General features: G+C 44.7%; 1 protein-coding gene and 2 long non-coding RNA genes across 12 annotated transcripts in view; 2 read left to right on the plus strand and 1 right to left on the minus strand.

Moving 5' to 3' along the window:
- The window catches only part of LOC118513298 (protein bunched, class 2/F/G isoform-like), a 41,360-nt gene that overhangs the window by 5,454 nt on the left and 18,247 nt on the right, over positions 1-17,659 (plus strand). For 7 of the 10 annotated variants that reach the window (XM_036058877.1, XM_036058878.1, XM_036058876.1 and 4 more), the window contains one exon: positions 10,651-11,679. In XM_036058877.1, coding sequence (XP_035914770.1) covers positions 10,651-11,679 — 1,029 coding nt within the window. Of the gene's footprint in view, positions 1-10,650; positions 11,680-12,433; positions 12,567-12,628; positions 16,761-17,659 lie in introns of those variants that run through there. The other 3 variants (XR_004906440.1, XM_036058881.1, XR_004906441.1) reach the window with 3 other exon arrangements.
- LOC118513302 lies at positions 3,570-4,282 on the minus strand. The gene is made up of 3 exons (XR_004906444.1): positions 4,137-4,282; positions 3,776-3,987; positions 3,570-3,702 (listed from the first exon to the last, which is right to left on the minus strand). It is a non-coding gene; the product is annotated as an uncharacterized LOC118513302 (long non-coding RNA).
- On the plus strand, positions 5,954-8,754 carry LOC118513301. The gene is made up of 2 exons (XR_004906443.1): positions 5,954-8,220; positions 8,297-8,754. It is a non-coding gene; the product is annotated as an uncharacterized LOC118513301 (long non-coding RNA).

A 17,659-nucleotide genomic window follows, 5' to 3' on the forward strand; every position in this document is an offset into this window, starting at 1 on the left:
TGAATGTTTGTAAATAAATCTAATCTGTGCATTGAATGTAACAGGAAACTTCCCCACTCAAAAGACTTGTCGCGACGGACGAACCTAGGAGCAACGTACAGATCATTTAGAGTGCCACTACAAACATTTGGCAAAAGTTCTCGGTCTGATATTTCTGCCATCGGCTGGATAGTTGCGCGCGCAAGGAATCACGATTTAATTTGATGAAGGATTTGATCCGTGTTTGATCCGTGTGAAAACTGGCGCCGATATTACCTTGACCTCCGTGGCGCCCCAAGTTTTGATACATACACTCTGTTAAATACTGACGAACTAACGACTGTCAGCCTCGTTTGAGAGGAAAATGTTCAGAATGATTTTTTGGCCCCGTATTTTGTGCAAGGATAATGGTGGAATCGGTACAAAGAAGAACTTACAAAGACCTGTCATGTCATAAAAAAGGCACCAGACGACCCAATTCGTAATTTTTTTTTCGGGTATGCCCCCATGTTTTGAGGCCCAAATTTGAGATGAAGTGATGAAATTGATGCATCTGCCAAAAAAAAAGCCTCTATAATAGATGAGCCGTATCGTGGCAAAGCCGGCGAGGCGGTTGTAGCGGCTGAAAAACTAAACATACATTGAATATTTAATGCGATGAAAGCAGAAATTTTGTGCAAAACGACGCCACCAAAATGTCTTACGAGCTACTGTTTCTTTTTTATTTGCAATCAATTTCTAAACGGCAAAGACCGGTCCAGACCGAGCTGGAAGAGTTTCGTCCTTGTAAGGTTACATAATGAATATGTAACTGTGCTTCTTTAAAGTGGTGGCTAAATTGGCTGAATAGAATTAATTGCCATGACTCCGTCCGCTGTTCGCTGGCTGCATTACGCGTTCTAGTGAATGCATTCTGTTCTTCTTTGTCGCAATAATCAAGAGCTCCTGTAGTTTCTGGTCCAAACGCCACTCCATTCATTACTAAGCCGATCATTGCTGGCGAGCAGCTTTTGGCCAATTCCTAATATTTATTGCACTTTAGCTTGCTAAACCTCTGCGGGGCTGTAGATGTATGTGTGGGAAAGCAAAATCCGTCATCGAAGGTCATGGACAATTCCGTGGCCGGATGCGATGTGCAAAAAAGTCAAGGTAATCACGAACTCCCAACCCAAAGTACGCTACCGGACCTTCGTACGCCCATCCGACGAACGCTTGTTGTTTATGTGTGTTTGTGTGTGCAATATCCTGTCATGTGGAGAGGTAAAGTGCACAACCAACCGACACTGTATGGATTTCGGTTGGATCCAACGTCCACATCCCCAACGGCACAATTACTTTCCCGTGTAGCAATACCGGGTCCTCCCAAGTGGGTACGACAAAGAGTATCGACTCAAGTCGTAGTACCAATGAAACAAACTGGACATTACTCCCACGTTCGGTAGTATCCCATTCGGAAAACTCCATACAGCGGTGAATCCTTTATGAAATGAACGTGGAGAACGGCGTTAGTTTGCGTGTCAGTTTGCTCTGGAGTAGCTCCAGCAGCGTGCCTTTTATTTTCCTTTTCGACCTTTAGAAAGGAACTTGTTGAATCGATATTTACTGTCCGTGTTTCTATTGCGGGACATGGTGCGTGTGCTGGTTCATTGATGATGGTTAATCGTACGGTGAACATATTTGATATGGTAACCTGATTTAAATTAATAATCCTATTTAATGGAGTTTTGCATGCTAATATGCATGTTCAAATTGGGGTAATAATTTTGATACATACTCAACGATGAGATAGATATGTTCTTTAAAATACATTATAATCCCCTTAAAATCAGCGGTGTTACACTACTACTGAGCTGGAAAGTCGTTACCCTGTTTGGCGCGTTTTGCTCTGCTCCTGACACACAGCATACTGGAAGCTTAATGACTTGTTTAAATGTTGTAAACAATCGTGAACACAGAGCTTCCAAGAGTATTATTGGCGAGCTTAAAGTTCCATCATTGGCGGCTTCCACGACGAGCGCGCACCATCGATCGCCGACCAAAAACCTGTCCAATAAAGAACATCGGTGTGTGTGGTGTACCGGCCGTGCTCCGTTCTACTTCCTCAAGCATGACGAATGACGATCACAGTGGATCGCGTAAGGTATCCTTTCCTACCGGAAACAGTCTACTACACACTGCTGGCTGCACGCGCTTGGAAAGACAGAGGCAGCACAGAGCGCAGTTTAGTTTAGTGTGGCGTCGTGGTGCACCGAGCCTATCCTACGCTGGGAGTAGAAGAGTATCGATATCGTCGACGCGTCCGACGTAAAACGAACCTTTAACCTGTGCTCACGACGATGAGCTTTCATCACTGGAGGATCGACTCGGTCGAACTGTATTTGTTGATGTTTGCCATGTAAGCGAAAACGATTCCTGTTGCCAGTTATGCGGTGTTATGCGTGCTGGTGAGCTCTGTGCTGATTCTAACAATTGAAATAATTCAACTAACAGCACAAACATTTTCCCGGATTGCAACTCGGTAATTCCGCCGCTAGCTTCCGCGCTCCGTTCAATAGTGTTTAGGTTGTGCCCAAGAAACTGTAGTGAACATCTTGAGGCATGAACAGATAGAGGAGATGGGCTAGATTAACTGTGCGCGCCGGCGATGCAGTTCTTTTGTTTGATCGTGTACAGTCACCGAGTCAGTGTGTAAACAAACAACATCTTGCTGCAGTGCGTCCCTTTTTCATCAGCTGCCTGGCCGACCTTGTCATTGCACACATGCACCGCAAGCAGATGCCGTGACGTACCGAGTCGGTCAGTCTGGTGTGCGGCTTTTCGTCTAAGCAGTTCAAAGTTCCCAGACTCCGTTTACCGTCCATCAGAGGAAGATCAGTTTACATTGTACGGTTGTGCTGTGCACATTTCGTATCTGTGCGGCGCCTCATATATAAGCGTGTTGGCGCCCTCTTGCGATCCTCAGTGACAGTTGTGTGTGCCACCGAAAGGTGGTTTAGTGATTAGTGAATGAATTGTGGACACGCAAAACGAGTAACCATGTTTGGGAATAACCTAGCCGTAGGCACGTCGTATTACCGGAGCTCCAACTTTTACATTCTGCGAAGAAACTCGATGGTTCCGAGATGGTGAGTAATGGAGCTGTTGGTGTGATGGTACCGCATCGCACACGATGGGGTGATACATTTACTAATGTTCTACGCATCAAATTATCAATCTTGAGCGAGTATAACTCTTGGCCACTGCGCGCCTTTAAATGCTTTCGAATCAAAATGAGAAAAAAATCGTCCCGTATCGAACGATTTTGGATTGCGTTCTACTTGAGCGGGTTTTAAAACGTTATAATTAGATTCCATTTGCAGCGCTAGACACTATCGCAGATGATTAACGAAGCGCAAATACTGCGGAGCCCAACAATATGGCGAGATGCTTACAAATCAAAATTTAATTTCTTTGAAAATGGTTATGAAAAACAAAAATACGCTTATTCTTCTCCATTTTCCCACCACACAACGGTGCTACTGACAGAATAAGACTATGTTTATTTGTGCAGGAAAATGCAACACAGGAAACCGCCGGGGAAAACTGTGGAACCAATTCCTGTTTACTTTATCCATCTCCGCATTATTTGGGACTGCATCTTTTCGGTTACTAGTAGTAGTTGTGTCGTACAGGGAGAGCAGCAGGGACCGTCCGTGCTGAACAATTGTGGTACCAATCGAATTTCTAAAAATATGTAAAGCTTCGATGAGTTCAATCGAACTGCACGTGGATCATGGGTAGGATAATGCAAACTGACATTGAATTAATAAGTTCTCATTCCAATTGCCTGCTTCGGAAGTCGTTTCGCCAATTTATTAGCGACATCTATGGGATGCTAGTGCAAACAAGGGGCAATGAGCGGTGGCCACAATCTCACTAGAGGTTGGCGTTGGCTAGAACTGAATCTTGTACCAATTTGGGATGTGTTTTTATTTTAATGCTCAGATTATCAGTACGGTGTCGGTAAATCTAGAAGAAAAGGTTAATCGTTCGTAATGGTCAATTTTGTAAGTATTTGTGTTTTTTTTGTAAACTTTTTCTTCAAAATTCCTTAAATACGCCATGAATCGTCTTCCAGAATCGCCGAGTGAAGTGTCATTGCGTCGAGCACAATCTACCTTATCAAAGAATGCGCTCCCTTTTCTCTCGGTCCTGTCCCAACCTGCCTCGAATCGGATGCTCATCCTTCCGCGTTGCGCCATTGCGCGGGGATCGGATCGGCGTCGCCACACTCAGCTGCACTTGCAAACAGGGTGATCATATAACCAATGCACAACCGCTACTACGTACGAGTGTTTGCTATCTCTTGCCGACTTCCCGGTCAGCCTGTAGTAGTGTCAACTACCGCTGTGTGTGTGTGTTTGTGCCTCTGTTTATGTGGTTGGGAATTCGTGATGAAATACGTGTGAAATAGTGTACATGGACTGCACTTGGCCGCCCGGTTCTCCCATGGGCGGCAACGGCTCGTTAATACCCTTAGGTGAATTGAATCATCAACAGCTAATGCACCATTTTACGCGTGCCGCAAATACAGGGTGAGCCCTGCTGTGGGCAGGATATGCAAATCGGCATCAAATTTGCGTCCCACACCTTCTGTATCGATACGTGCTTAGAATGCAATGCACAAGATCAACATTTAAAAATTAATTTTAATTCAACAGATTGGTATGCCGGTTGTGAGATTGATTATACAGCAACTAAGATCTTTTTTTTTATAAATCTAAAAAAATTTGATGCATGTTTGAAACAGGTGCTGTAGAACGAACCATTTTTTGTGTACAGTTTCTCCTGACAAACGTTAAGCGTAGAGCAGTGTGTTTGTTGATGTTGATGGTTTCAAGTTTTCTACACACATCCTTATCACCCTGTGCCATCAAGTGCCGTTGCTAGTATTCGGATGGAATGTTTTTGCCGCTCACAGCGGTCGACGGTCAGTTTTGTTTATATTTCTCCTTCCCCCCCGTAGTAATAGTGTGGCATACGCGATAGTACATTATGATCTCTGTGCGATCGACAATGACGTGCGCCGTTTAGGGTTGGAAGAAGGCGTCGAGAGCAAAGCGCAGCAAATCGTAAATGCACCAGCGTACCGCTTCATTCAGACAATTTCCTTACGCCGATATTGTCGTGTTCTGTAGTCGTACCTGCCGTGTATAGTAAATCGCGCGCGCACTCGAACGTCGTCGGTACAATCTTTTGTGTGGTTTTGAGTAGAAAACAAACGCGTTTTTCTTTACATCAATGCAAGCAAATAGATCTAACGCGGCCCTCTGGTGCGGAGGTGGTGACATATTGCAGAACACTGTAGCGTACAGGATTTGGTTACTGTTGTGAATTAAATCAAAAGAGCGGCTCTGGTGGGCATGTAGCAGAACGCAACCACGTACAGAACTTGGTTACTGCTGTGAATTGAATGAAAAGTGTAGCTCTGTTTGGTGGTGGACTTGGATTAGCGGAAGAAAGTGTGATTGGATCGTTTTAATACAACGTAACCATCATTGATCAAGTCTATGGACGCTGTTGCACATGGGATGTAGTGTCTTTGTGGGAATATAAGGTTCATATTGCCGTTTAAATCCAGTGATTTATACGCACCTCGGTACTAGTGATAACCACGAGCGAATCCGTGTGTTGAGTGCATTGTATCTGTGGGCTGCGAAAAAGGTAAACTAACTCGCAGTCAATCATTGAGTGAAGTTGAGTGTTTATCCTCACCCACGGTAACCATCCTCCCCGATAGGTTGGTATAAACAGCATTCGATGTTACTTGGTTCTCGATACGACGGAGAACGGCTATTGTTGTCGTCGTTTTGTGCGGGGAAACAGGATAGCAAAACTATGTCGACTCCACCAGTGCGCAGAATTACCATCGGTGGTGTACCGTCCAAAATTGTGAGCATCCCGAGGCGCATCTCCTTAAGGTAAATGACGACTTCACTTGTGCCGATCGCCACTCCAGATGCGGGAAAAATGGGAAAAACGAATAATTATAAGGATGTCACTGTGCTATAGTATGCTCAAGAATTTTAGAACAACGATTGCCTGTGCTTAGGGAGGAATGTAGAGATTAAATATTTATCCGTGACACATACCGTGAAAATATGTGACCGTTGCAGAGATGGCAACTCCGGTTTGTGTGAATCATTGAGGAGAAATTAGATCGCACAGAAAAGATCCTCAGGTCTGCTTATTTTCGTAGGACTTCGTAAGAGATTTGCATTATGCATCGTAAGGCCTTGCATTCGTCATGACGCATACAGCTGATGGTTAATCATACTTAAAACGCTGCTTGATAAAGGATTAATCACTGTTCTGTCTCACTGGTAAATCACCCGCTTTGGCGGTGGGATTTTTTGAAGTTGTAATAAAAAAATATTCGAAAACCTCTTCATATAAGAACATCTTCCACAGCGTATAGAAGATGATCTTTGTCAAACATCACGTGTGTTCAACTGTGATCCGTCTCGGGTTCTGTGTGTGTTGTTACTTTTAGAACAACCTCATGCTTCGGAAGGTTCAATTTAATTCAATCATCTTTCGCGGTTTCCATTGGCCCGGTGTGCTACGGAACGATGATGAGACCTCATTGTCCATCGTCTAATTTGCCCCTACCAACGGCAGTGTAGCCGTAGTACGGTTTGCCCTCCCGGTAGAAAAATGGAAGGGGGGAAGGAAGGCCACGCTGACGCGGTGTCCGACCTAACTGCCAGAAGATGATAACAAGTCGGCTAAAAATAGTGTATAATCCGTTGGTGTGTTGGTCCGCCACTTATTGCACTAACAAGCTAAAAGCCGTGTGTTTCCTCCCGATCGCTCGAGCAGACGGCGAGCAGCATAGTCGACAACCATCTTCGCATCTTCCTCGCGCTCTCTCAACCAAATATAAATCCCTCAATCGCATTCCCTCTTCCAACGGATCCCCATCCTATCCATCCCGAGTGATTGTGGGCGATTCGTTGTTGACAAGCGGCATAGCTCCTCCAGGGGATGGGTGCTTCTGCGTTTTTTTTTGTTTGGGGTTGCTCCTTCTTCACTTAGTGATAGTTCATGGCATGGGTAAACCTTAGGGAACCAGAAAGAGCGGAACGAAACAGTTGAAGGGGATGCTGTTTGTTTGAAAAGCGATCGAATGATCATCGTTCTGAGATGATGCCGTTCGACAACGTCGTCATCAGTGAGATTCACAGTGTAAAGAGAGTTCCTCACTCACCCTTATACATGTCGTCGTCGTCGTCGTCATGTGTAGTTCGAAGGACATGGAAAATAGGAGAGCAAAAGAGAGAGGATCGTCTAGGAACGTAGGGGCTTTTGTGCGGGTTTCGGGTACTAGGGATGGGGATGGACGCATGCCGGGGGCACGCCACTGGTGTTTGTGCACTTGTCAATCCGACCTGAGAACGAACTACGACACAAGCAATTTGCAGTCGCCCTCCTCGCGCGCACCAATAAGGCATTTGGGTAAATGCGCGTCCGCCAGTGTGTGTTGTCGCTGCCGTTTGCATGCACGCGAGATATTCCTCACAACAGGTTGCTGTTATTGTTGTGCACAGAAAAGGAATGGCACTTGAGAAAGGCGCTACAAATCAGTAAAACAAAACAACAAATTAAAGTAAACTCGCGAGTTTTGTGCGCGACACCGCGGTGTGACTAGACGGAGCCGAGGAGAGAGAGAGAGAAAGAGAGAGAGCGGTGCTACTGATGCCGTCCGTCGTTTGATGATCTGTCCGTCCTCCGCCCATCACGCGCCGCGCGCTTACTGGCGAAGTTAGAAGTGCACGTGTTCGAAAACATTAGCGTGAATGTGTGCAACGTACACTCCCACCCGACGAACCGGACACACACGCACCGGAGGATAGTGTTGTTGTACTGAGCAGTCGTCGGAACCGGAACCGTGAATCCTTTTTCGGTCGCCCGCTATTCCATCGTGCGACCGACCATTTGATGCTTCCTGGTTCGCTTGCTCAAAAATTTAACTTTACGTAACACAAGAGAAGTTCGCGGTTGCGTTGCAGTGTGGAGCAGCAGAAGCTTGTTGTGTGCAAATAGCTCTGTGCCTCTGTGTTTCCAACGATTTGGCATCATTTTGGGGTGTCGCTTTTGATGGTGCCGCATATTTCACGAAATGGCACACGTATGGAGCAAATCTAGCAGAAGAAATCAGCCGAACGATTGCGCAGAAGAGCCGACCAATCTGGCCCTAGGGTAGGTGACATCGTGGTTTGCATGGTCATACGCAGCTCATGCCTTGTTTGATTTCCATTTAAATTGTTTGTTTTAGAAAAAAAGCACACCGACACTTGTTTAATAAGCCCGCTCTATAATGCACGGAAAGGGTACCCAGACCATGTCAGCTCGCATCATTCCGCAACAAAGCGCATAGTTTCACGATGTCAGACCAAATTTTGTTTCGCGTATGTTTTGCATTAAAATTTGGCAAACTCGCCAGACAGCTGGCACCCCGTCGTGTTCATTTCCCGCTACATGGTATGCTGCAGCATTCGTTTAGAAATTGGTTCGAGCCATGGTGTATAACAGCTAGCGCCACAAACTGTAATACGGTCTAGCGACCGCCATTTTGCTCGTGGCGCTGTCGGCGCTTGCATGCATCTAGATGGCGCTAGTTGCTTTCGAGAGAAAAGTGGTCTACGTCTTATTTTTACACAGTTTTGGGTGTTAGTAAATATGGTTCCTACGATTCGAGAAGAATAAAAATTATTCATAATTATGCAAAAGGCATCCAAAAGGAAACAGTATTAAGCAACGTTATGAGAATCCATCGCTAGCACTGTAATATTCAGTTTTGTTGTCCTGTAAAACTGACAGTGTTACGCTAATAAAAAAAGCACTCGACGCAAACAATCGTCATATCCTGAATCTGTACCACCATCATGATATCACCCAGATCACGTATGAGATCACCTGGAGTAGAATGAATGCTTTGCTACGTCCACACGACAATCTACATATTACGACAAAAGTAAAAAAAGAAAGATCTCGCCCAGAATCGTCGTCGTAATGCGTTAACAAACAGGAGTTTGTTTATTAGAATCGAACGCTGCTGAACCAAACCAACAGCGAACGATAAATAAAACCAGTACACGTGAATGTTGAATGTTTCACCTAGAGAGTACTTCGCCCGCACAGGCTTCCTTACAAAAACTATTTTTGCTTTGTTTACCGTCTGTAGAAGGTCGAATGGGCAAATGTCAGAGATAGTATGTTGTATAGTAAACCACAAATGTCTAGAACAATTCTGATTCTGATTCTTTCGTCGTTTAAGCTAATATTTTAATTAGAAATGATAAAATCTGGGATTAAAGGACAACAGTATCTTCAAAAAACCTCTTCAGGAAAACCGTTTCATTGTCTGTTTTCTGTTTAGTCAGCTGTAAAACTATTAGCTTATTCTTCCTTATTATTGGGAACGAAATTCGCATAGCAGTAATCGACTCATTAATCCGCAAATAATGTTCATGCAATCTCAAATGAACATTACAGGAGAGGCACCATGATCGTAAAGCAAATGCATACTGGCTCTACTATTTCTCAAACCCTTGAATGCAACGTGGACCGTGGCCGGTGGTTCATCGTTAAAACTAATTGCAGCAATGAATCTAATGCTAGCGAACTTATTGCAAAAACCATGCCGTCATACACGTGCATGCTACATGTGTTGCTGGATATACGATTTGGAAATACTGCGCAGTATCCACCGACCGACCACCCACCGCCACTTGTTCCGAAGTGCTGCTGCTACTGGGGCTACTGGTGCTGAATGAAACGAATCGTTGCCGATCGTGACTGATTTAGTCAAAGTGATAAGGTAGCGTGCAAAACGTTGCCCGGGTTTAGAATTGCTCTGTTATACAAGCGAACTCTTGTCACTAATAGTAGCGCAGTAGGTTTCTGGTCACGTAGTCTGCTCGTCGTTGCAGGCACTGTCGTTGACTGCAGTATTTGCTGAAGGATAGCGAGCCTCGCCATCGTGCGTCCCAGAAGAGTACAGCAACTTAAAAGCCCACCTATGATCGTTTATGTGTAGTTTGTTGTTCACTATGTTTCATACGAAATGCTTTTCATCAACTATACTTAAGAATCAGCCGTTGGTGCTGGGAATGCTTTCTACGTCACCGATCTTGCAGAATTAATCGTTGGATACTGAGGATGCTGTTCGCTTTGTTGGCGCATGGGAATGCAATCGTTCGTGCATGGTTTGCGGTGTTTCGAGTTATACACATTGTGCTTTATGCTTGCTGCCTCATGGTGCATATCATCGCCATCCATTCATACACGCTGCTCGGTGTTTGGTTGCATTTTGTACAAGTGCTTGCTTTAACAGGGCGCGTGCCATATTTCGCCTACCTGCTGCTGCTGATTGGTAATTCGTTGCTCTTGATTTCACGACTCGCGCTCCGCTCACCATTCACGACCGTTCACAGACCGTTTTGTTTGTTGTCGTTAAGTATGCGACCGTGCTGACACCATCATCCAACTGCATGTTCTTCCATGCGACTTGAGGAAACGAACCATCGCAAAACCGCCTACCTTCCTACTATCGATCGTTGCGATGTCCTGTTTATTTTGGCGATGTAGTTTTGAATATTTCTTGAATGATTATTTCGTTGTCTATAGCAGCAGCGGGTTGCAGGCGCAGCAGCAGTCGCACCAACTGCAGTCTCTGCCTTCCGCACAGCAACAGCAACAGCAGCCTCAATTAAGCGCAAATCTTTTCCCTGATGCGAACGCATCGAATGACAGCTTCCAGAATGCTTCCCTAGACAGAAGTGTAATGCTGGCAGCCCAGCCGCCACAGATAGCTCAGCAGTCCCAGCAAATGCCGCCGCAACAGTATCAACAGTTTCATGCTCCGCTGTACCACGATAATGCAGAGAAACTATCGAAAGCATACTCACTGCCCCCGTCCATGAGTGCCGCGGCAAAAGAATCGCTTCGGAAGGAACTAGCCCAAAGTCGGCTAGAACAGCAGCAGCAGCAGCAGCACGCACGCAAATTTCAACCTGTTGCACGCGCTTTCAATGTTGTTACCTCTAGCAGCACGGCCGGGTCTCCTAATTCACCCAGCACCACGAACGTTTCGAGTCAGGGCAACACCAGCAACATCTACACCGATATTGCACTGGGCAAAAGCATCCAAAACCTCATGAAACCCACACCTATACTGGCGACAGCAGTGGCCAATCGCTTGGCCGGCGGATCCTTGACGCGTTCGATCGGTTCGCTTGGGCCTTGCCGGGAGCTGCCGGAAGGCCAGGAAGCGACGGGCTATTGTCGAGCCGCAAGCAGCCTACTGGGCAACTTCACCGGCAGCAACAGCGTGAGCGCGTGCACGGCCACGCATCCGCATCGTTGTGTGCAAGATTTGATCAAAGAGGAGCTGGGCGGCAGCCGGCTGAGCAAAGCGGGAAGCATGATTAATATGAGCACTGATTCGGATCTGTTTAGCGGTGGCGGTTCACAGTCGCATCCTGCCTCGGGCCGCTCGAGTCCAGCGTTCATTCATGGCACAACACCGGTCGGTAGTCCCCCACGATTCCTGAACACCCTCGGTCCTTCGTATAGTGGTGGTGGAGGAAGTGCCCGCGCAAGCAGAGCTCCCTCGCCTTCCGTTCTTCACGCAAGCGCCGGTGGCGAACACGCAAGGTTTGAACATTTTTCGAGTGTCTATCAAAATTTATCTCTCAAAACAGCCAAAATAATTAGATCTGGTCTTACAATGTCCTAACGCTCCTTCATTCGCGCCTCGATGAACCGTTCATTCGATTTCGTTCAATTGGCGGACTTGCGGGATTTTCGCGTAAACCCCTGGCGAAGCATGCAGACCCATACTTATCCTCTGCTTATTGCTCTGGCGAGATTCGAGAGACGGTCAAATGTGCGACCGGCATTCGTGCAGCCAGTCTCGTGTACCAGAATATGCAATTCTACTGTAACACAACTGTCCGCTTATCGATATCATTGTTAACCGTTGTATCCATCGTTTGGAAGCTGTTGATTTGTGTTTCTATTATTCGTTTTCTCTACCGCAAACTAACATCTTCTTGCATACACGCCACTACACATCCAAGAATTATATATACACACACATGCACATAGTGATGCTAAGTTCTCTCGCAAGACGTAAGCGTCTTATAAGCGAGAGTGTACTAGTTCCCTTCTCGAATAGTTTTCTTTATGTAGCTAATGTTGATGTTGTTGTTTTTTGGGTTGATCTTTATTTCTTTATCGTTTTTTTTTATTTAGAATGCAATACAATAGTCCTTTTTTTACTTGAGAAAGGTCGCCGTCTTTTGCTCTCAAAAATAGATTAAAAAAAACTGTGGGATTGGTTTGCAAAACATATGTCCTTATCCTAGAGACAGTAGTTAATTAAATTTTCTTCTCTTTCCATTTACAGGTCAGTATGGGTTTTTGTGGTAATATTTAAACACGCGTAACACATCGGGTTTATACGTACGTAGGTATTATGCGAATAGTTATGCTTGCTCCAGGTAAAATTGTGTTGCGTTACAATAATCTATCCCGCAAACGTAAGTACATTACAAAACACCGTATGCGCCAAACAGCTGCTGTTTTAGTGTAAAGGGGTACTGTTCTATTTTCGAAAAAGTTCTCTTCTATATCTCTCTTCCTAAGACTCAGTGTAGACAACATAGACGGCGCGTGCGAATGGTGCGAGGTAGAGGGTTAGTGACTTAGACCCGACTTTAAACATATCGGCCTCAATCGCTTTGCTAATATAATTAGTGCTAATCAAATTATCAGCAACCGAACTTGACAGCAACCTGCACAAATGTCAATGCGATGGGTGAAACCTACCGCAACAGTAGACAGTTTGTCGCCGGTAAAGTTGCTGGTAACGGACATTTACGCGTTGATGATTGATTTTGCACGCATTTACACAACATGCGGTGGGTTTTGAGTAACCTTTCATTCATTCGCAAAGACTTTCCACACGCATGGATGTGTGAATCAAATCGGAAGATCAAAGCGTTGCTTTAGTATTATCAAGCAACTCAATTAACACTAGTGTATTGGCACAGCTTATGGAACCTATGTGTGGAACTGTTTATAAACTTTTTGCCAAGACGATGAAGCATGAACAAAGCAGTAATGCTGTCGTTTTCGTCAAAATAGTATTAAACAATAAGCAAAATAAACAAGGCGGTGTTTCATCTTTGGTTTAGCACTGTCAGAATAATTTTATATTTTTATTCTTTTATTATCGACCTCTTAGGTCATGCCTGCCATTTCCGGTTTACCACCAAGTAGTTGGATAGTCAGTCCTCACCAAGGGATTTGATATCCGGTCAATTTTATACTCTGGGGTATTTTATATGTATCAACTGACACCAAAAGAACCAAAATGAATGTTAAGGAAACAAGAAAAGGCATCCCAAGAGAGCTGATATATGTGGAAAATCTTCCAAAAATGTAGTGGCCATTTTAGGTAGAATTTCAATGTCGGTTATTCAAACCATGACACTGGCGCTGATGATGAGCGAAATGATTCAGTTGAACAATTACCTTTTTACTTGTCACCGCATTGATATGTTTGCCAAAAGCACTTTGATTTTAACTTTACCCAATTTTCTTATTAGAATGTTCGATAATGCAGTTATGCAGTATGATGCAGCACATTCCTTACGTGCTGTTTTGCAACCAAGCTCTGTTGACAATTTTGCAAGCATTTGCCTATGGTTTTGCATGAACACATTGTTTCGAGTACTTTGTTTGTTGTAAAGCACTTTGTCACTATGTCTTTTGTAGAGCGATGCGTGGGCTTGCGGTACTTAAAACTTACATCTGATATCGCCAATTATGCATCTCCGGGATCGAAGAATCGAGAGTACCGAGAGATCAAATCGCAACCAACGCCAGCTGGAAAGGTCATATTGTACTATCGATGCATGTGTATTGATTTCACAGACACTTCGCACAACTTCGAGTGTTGCATAACTTCTGGCCAAGATGCCTGTCGATCTAGCCACAATGAGCCGCAAGCATATCTAAATGACAACCTGTATACACTTCACCGCCATCACGTCATCTGCTGCCGTACACGGTTCCAGTTTGGTGCAGCGTGCTACTACTGCAAAGCAAAGGCGTACCTCGGTTGTCAGTGAGGTTGCTTTCTCGGCTAGCAGAACTAATCGCGCTTCTGCTGCTCCTCGCGCAGCTGGTGCGAGTGACGCAAACTCAAAATACTCAACTGCACAAATGAGACGCCAGCGATTGCACAGCATGCGATTATAAGTGCTGCTGGTGCTGGTAGGTGAAATAGGTATATGTACGTTTTTTCCGCCCCGTAACGTAAGCACCACTGATGGAACCGACGTTTAGCAACAAATTAGTCGAAACAACTCGTCGTTGTCCATTGTACCGTACACCAGAGACAGGTCAGGCAGCAAAAACGTACAGGGAAACCAGATCCCAACCAGATCGAAAGTGAATACGCACAGGCCTGAACAATTTCACGGGGAAAAAGAGGGAAATATGTTTGCATACTGCTGCTGGTGGCATTGCGCGAATTGAATAAAAAATCAATCATTTACGCTTATCAAACCGAGGTTGACAACTGACGGCAGCAACCGTAACCTGATTGGTGTTGATTTGTCCTTTTGAGGAATGCTTTTGTTCTGCGAGTGCTGCTGCTGCATGCATTCAAGTGTGGGATTTGCGGTTTGCCGTATATTATTTTTTATCTAAACAGGGCGTGTGGCATGTAATTAAGCGCAGCACAGCTCACCCCGCTGCAGTATCGATAAAAGCAAAAACGTGGTGCTCATTTTGTTTCCTCCGGGCGTATAGAACATTGGCTTGTAATTTGCAAGTAGTGCGAAACGTTCATGTTTGCATAAATGTTCGCTGTACAAAGACGGACGATTTTTTTTGTTTGCCCCTTTGGTTCATGTTGAGCCACAGCATACAAGACGACGTAAAACGGTGGCGTGATTATTCGTGCAGACTGTTGTTAGCGCTATTAACGGAAAGGTCGTGCGGACGAAAATTAGTCCCCAACCTAACCTACCTAACACTGCCGAGAGTACTGTGCGGTAGGGGCTGCCGGTGATCGTTCGTGGTCACTACCGTACCTTCCACACCCCCACCCCCGACCATCGACCAAAACTCCTTAATAAAGGAGTTTGAAATCAGCCAAAAAAGTAGAACGATAGAATGAAGGCGAAGGAGCGCGTTAATGAGCTGCAAAATTTGACAAACGGCCTTCGCAATTATACGAACCATTTACTGTGGCGAAATTTGCCAATGGCATCGGCCAGCGGTGGCTTTGAACCCAAACCTTCAACGACGTCGTGTGAAACTAAATTGGTGTAACAGAAAATCGAAGCTATTCTTTCGTTTCTAGCTTATCCCGCGTGTCGGTCCATGCAGGACACTACACACTTCATAGATCAGTCACAAAGCATGGCGAATGATAATTTCCATTTGATAGAATTCTATCCAATGTAATGCGATAGATTGTATTTGTATTTATAATCTTAAAATGTTTGGAGCTTTTTCTCGATCCTCCAAGTTGAATGAACTGCTGTAGTAAAATCATTCAAATTATTTACAAAAGCTTATTGACTGAATTCGGGAACTCAGCCGATTCTGGTTTCGAGTTCCCCTGTCATGGCCCTAGGTCATGGGATTCGTTCTTGATGTGCAGATGTTGCCTTGTTCGTGAGTGTCTCCGAGAATGTTGGTGCGCAGGCCCAGCCAGCAGCACCAAATCAATAGTACTACACCAGGCAAAACCAACCTACTGCTTCTTGTTTGTGGTGTTTGTTGTGGAAATGCGTCACGATCGGAGGCTAGCAATTTTTCGTTTTCGGCTTCCGTCGTCCGCTTACTAGCGCCTAGTTTTGGGCGCAAAAAGGAATACTAATAACAAATCCTGCCAACACACATATGCACATATATTCCGTACACAAGGAATTCCGAAACACGGAATGAGAGACGAGGTTGTGCTTGCAAAAATATTCATTGTGTAGTGGAAGAATGTTCGCCGTGTTCAAGGCCGTTGAAAAAGTGCGCGCAGAAATCATCTTTTGCCCGCCAATTTTGTGACAGTAGGCATTCGGAATCAGTCGCCATTTTTGTGTAATAATTTAAATGATAGCACTATGTAATAAAGTGCAGTTCTGAAACGTCCTGAAACTTGCTACAAGCCAGCATAGATGCTGTTCGGGTTGGTGTTATCGGTTGTGCAATGCTCTTCTACTACCTCGCTTGTAACTGGCACAAGTAAACGCATGGAAAACAAGTTCATTGACTTTTCGAGTCGAAAGGACACAAACACTCTACGGGGCTGTTTTGAAAAAATCCAAATAATGTGTGACGAGGTTTTCACCACAGCGACACGTACACAGGTACAATGAATTATTGAGTTCGTCGTTGTTCGTTCATTCTGGCCATCCCATTTACAACGATCCATCGACTTGGACAACGTTTCATCGGAGTGATTATCGGTCGTGTTGTAAATATTGAACGAAAATGGTACTCGGTGCTGTCATCAAGCGTAGTATGTGGTTCCATCGTGTGATTTTCATATACTTCGAGAAGTACAAATGAAAGTAAAACCATGTTTTACTCTACAAGCGGTACACGTGCATCTGAAGTGTAGCTCATTAACGACATACATTCATCACATCACTGCCATTTGCGTTCCCGTGCCATGATTGTGTATGCAGTATGTGCATAGGAAAATCATCCCGCTGACGGTATGTGGTGCTCGAAAACGAATCATTGATCAATTGAACGGTAGATAATAGTCAACTTTATTTTTATTGAAGTTTTCGGCTAGTGAAGAATTTGATCATATTTTATCCTTGACTGTTTCCATCCAAGTATTTGCAAAATGGTTTTGCAAATCAATGCATGGTTAAAAAAAAGGGTATTATATCACAACTCTTTTAATAATCTTGCATAATCTTTGGGCATGGAAAGGCACTTTTATTTTTAATTTTCAAAGTCTCAGCTTAATTCAACCTAAGCCTTGATTTATTCGAACCAAATATAATACAATCTTTCCCGGGTACCGATCGTTTTATACAATCTCTTAAAATAATTTAAATATAATTCACTCTTTAAACTGTAACCAGAAAGCAAAAAATTATTTGGCAAAAGGAGAGATCATTAGTGCGTGAGGATGGAAGTTGGGTTTAAATCAGACAATATCTAGCCGGATGGGGTTCAATCTTTTTTTCGTTGTGCGTTTCATACCAACGAATCAAGCAAAGAGGAAAGCTTTTCGATAATTAATGTGTGAAAATGGTACACTCTCTGGTCCAAACGGGGTGCGTACCATATACGGCACGGATCGCGCAATTCACCACCACCTCGATCGGCGCAGTCGAGCTGCTGTTGCGCACACACTTACGCCACCACAACGCGAAGTGCGTAAGTATTCGTGAGGGTACGCACTTTTTCCCTTCCTTTTCGCATTTGATCGACGAGATGAAATTTAATGTGTTCGCATCCACCCCGGAGGGGGGGGGGGGGGTCTGGGGGCTCAAAGGAACCGGGCGAAGAGGGAGACGGACAGACAGAGGGAACGGCAAAAAGTATCGGATTTAGGTCAGCAGCAGCAGCAGCAGCAGTCGTTCGTTTTTACTGTCTC

The sequence above is a fragment of the Anopheles stephensi genome, chromosome 3 (genome assembly GCF_013141755.1).
Source record: "Anopheles stephensi strain Indian chromosome 3, UCI_ANSTEP_V1.0, whole genome shotgun sequence".
Lineage (NCBI taxonomy): Eukaryota > Metazoa > Arthropoda > Insecta > Diptera > Culicidae > Anopheles > Anopheles stephensi.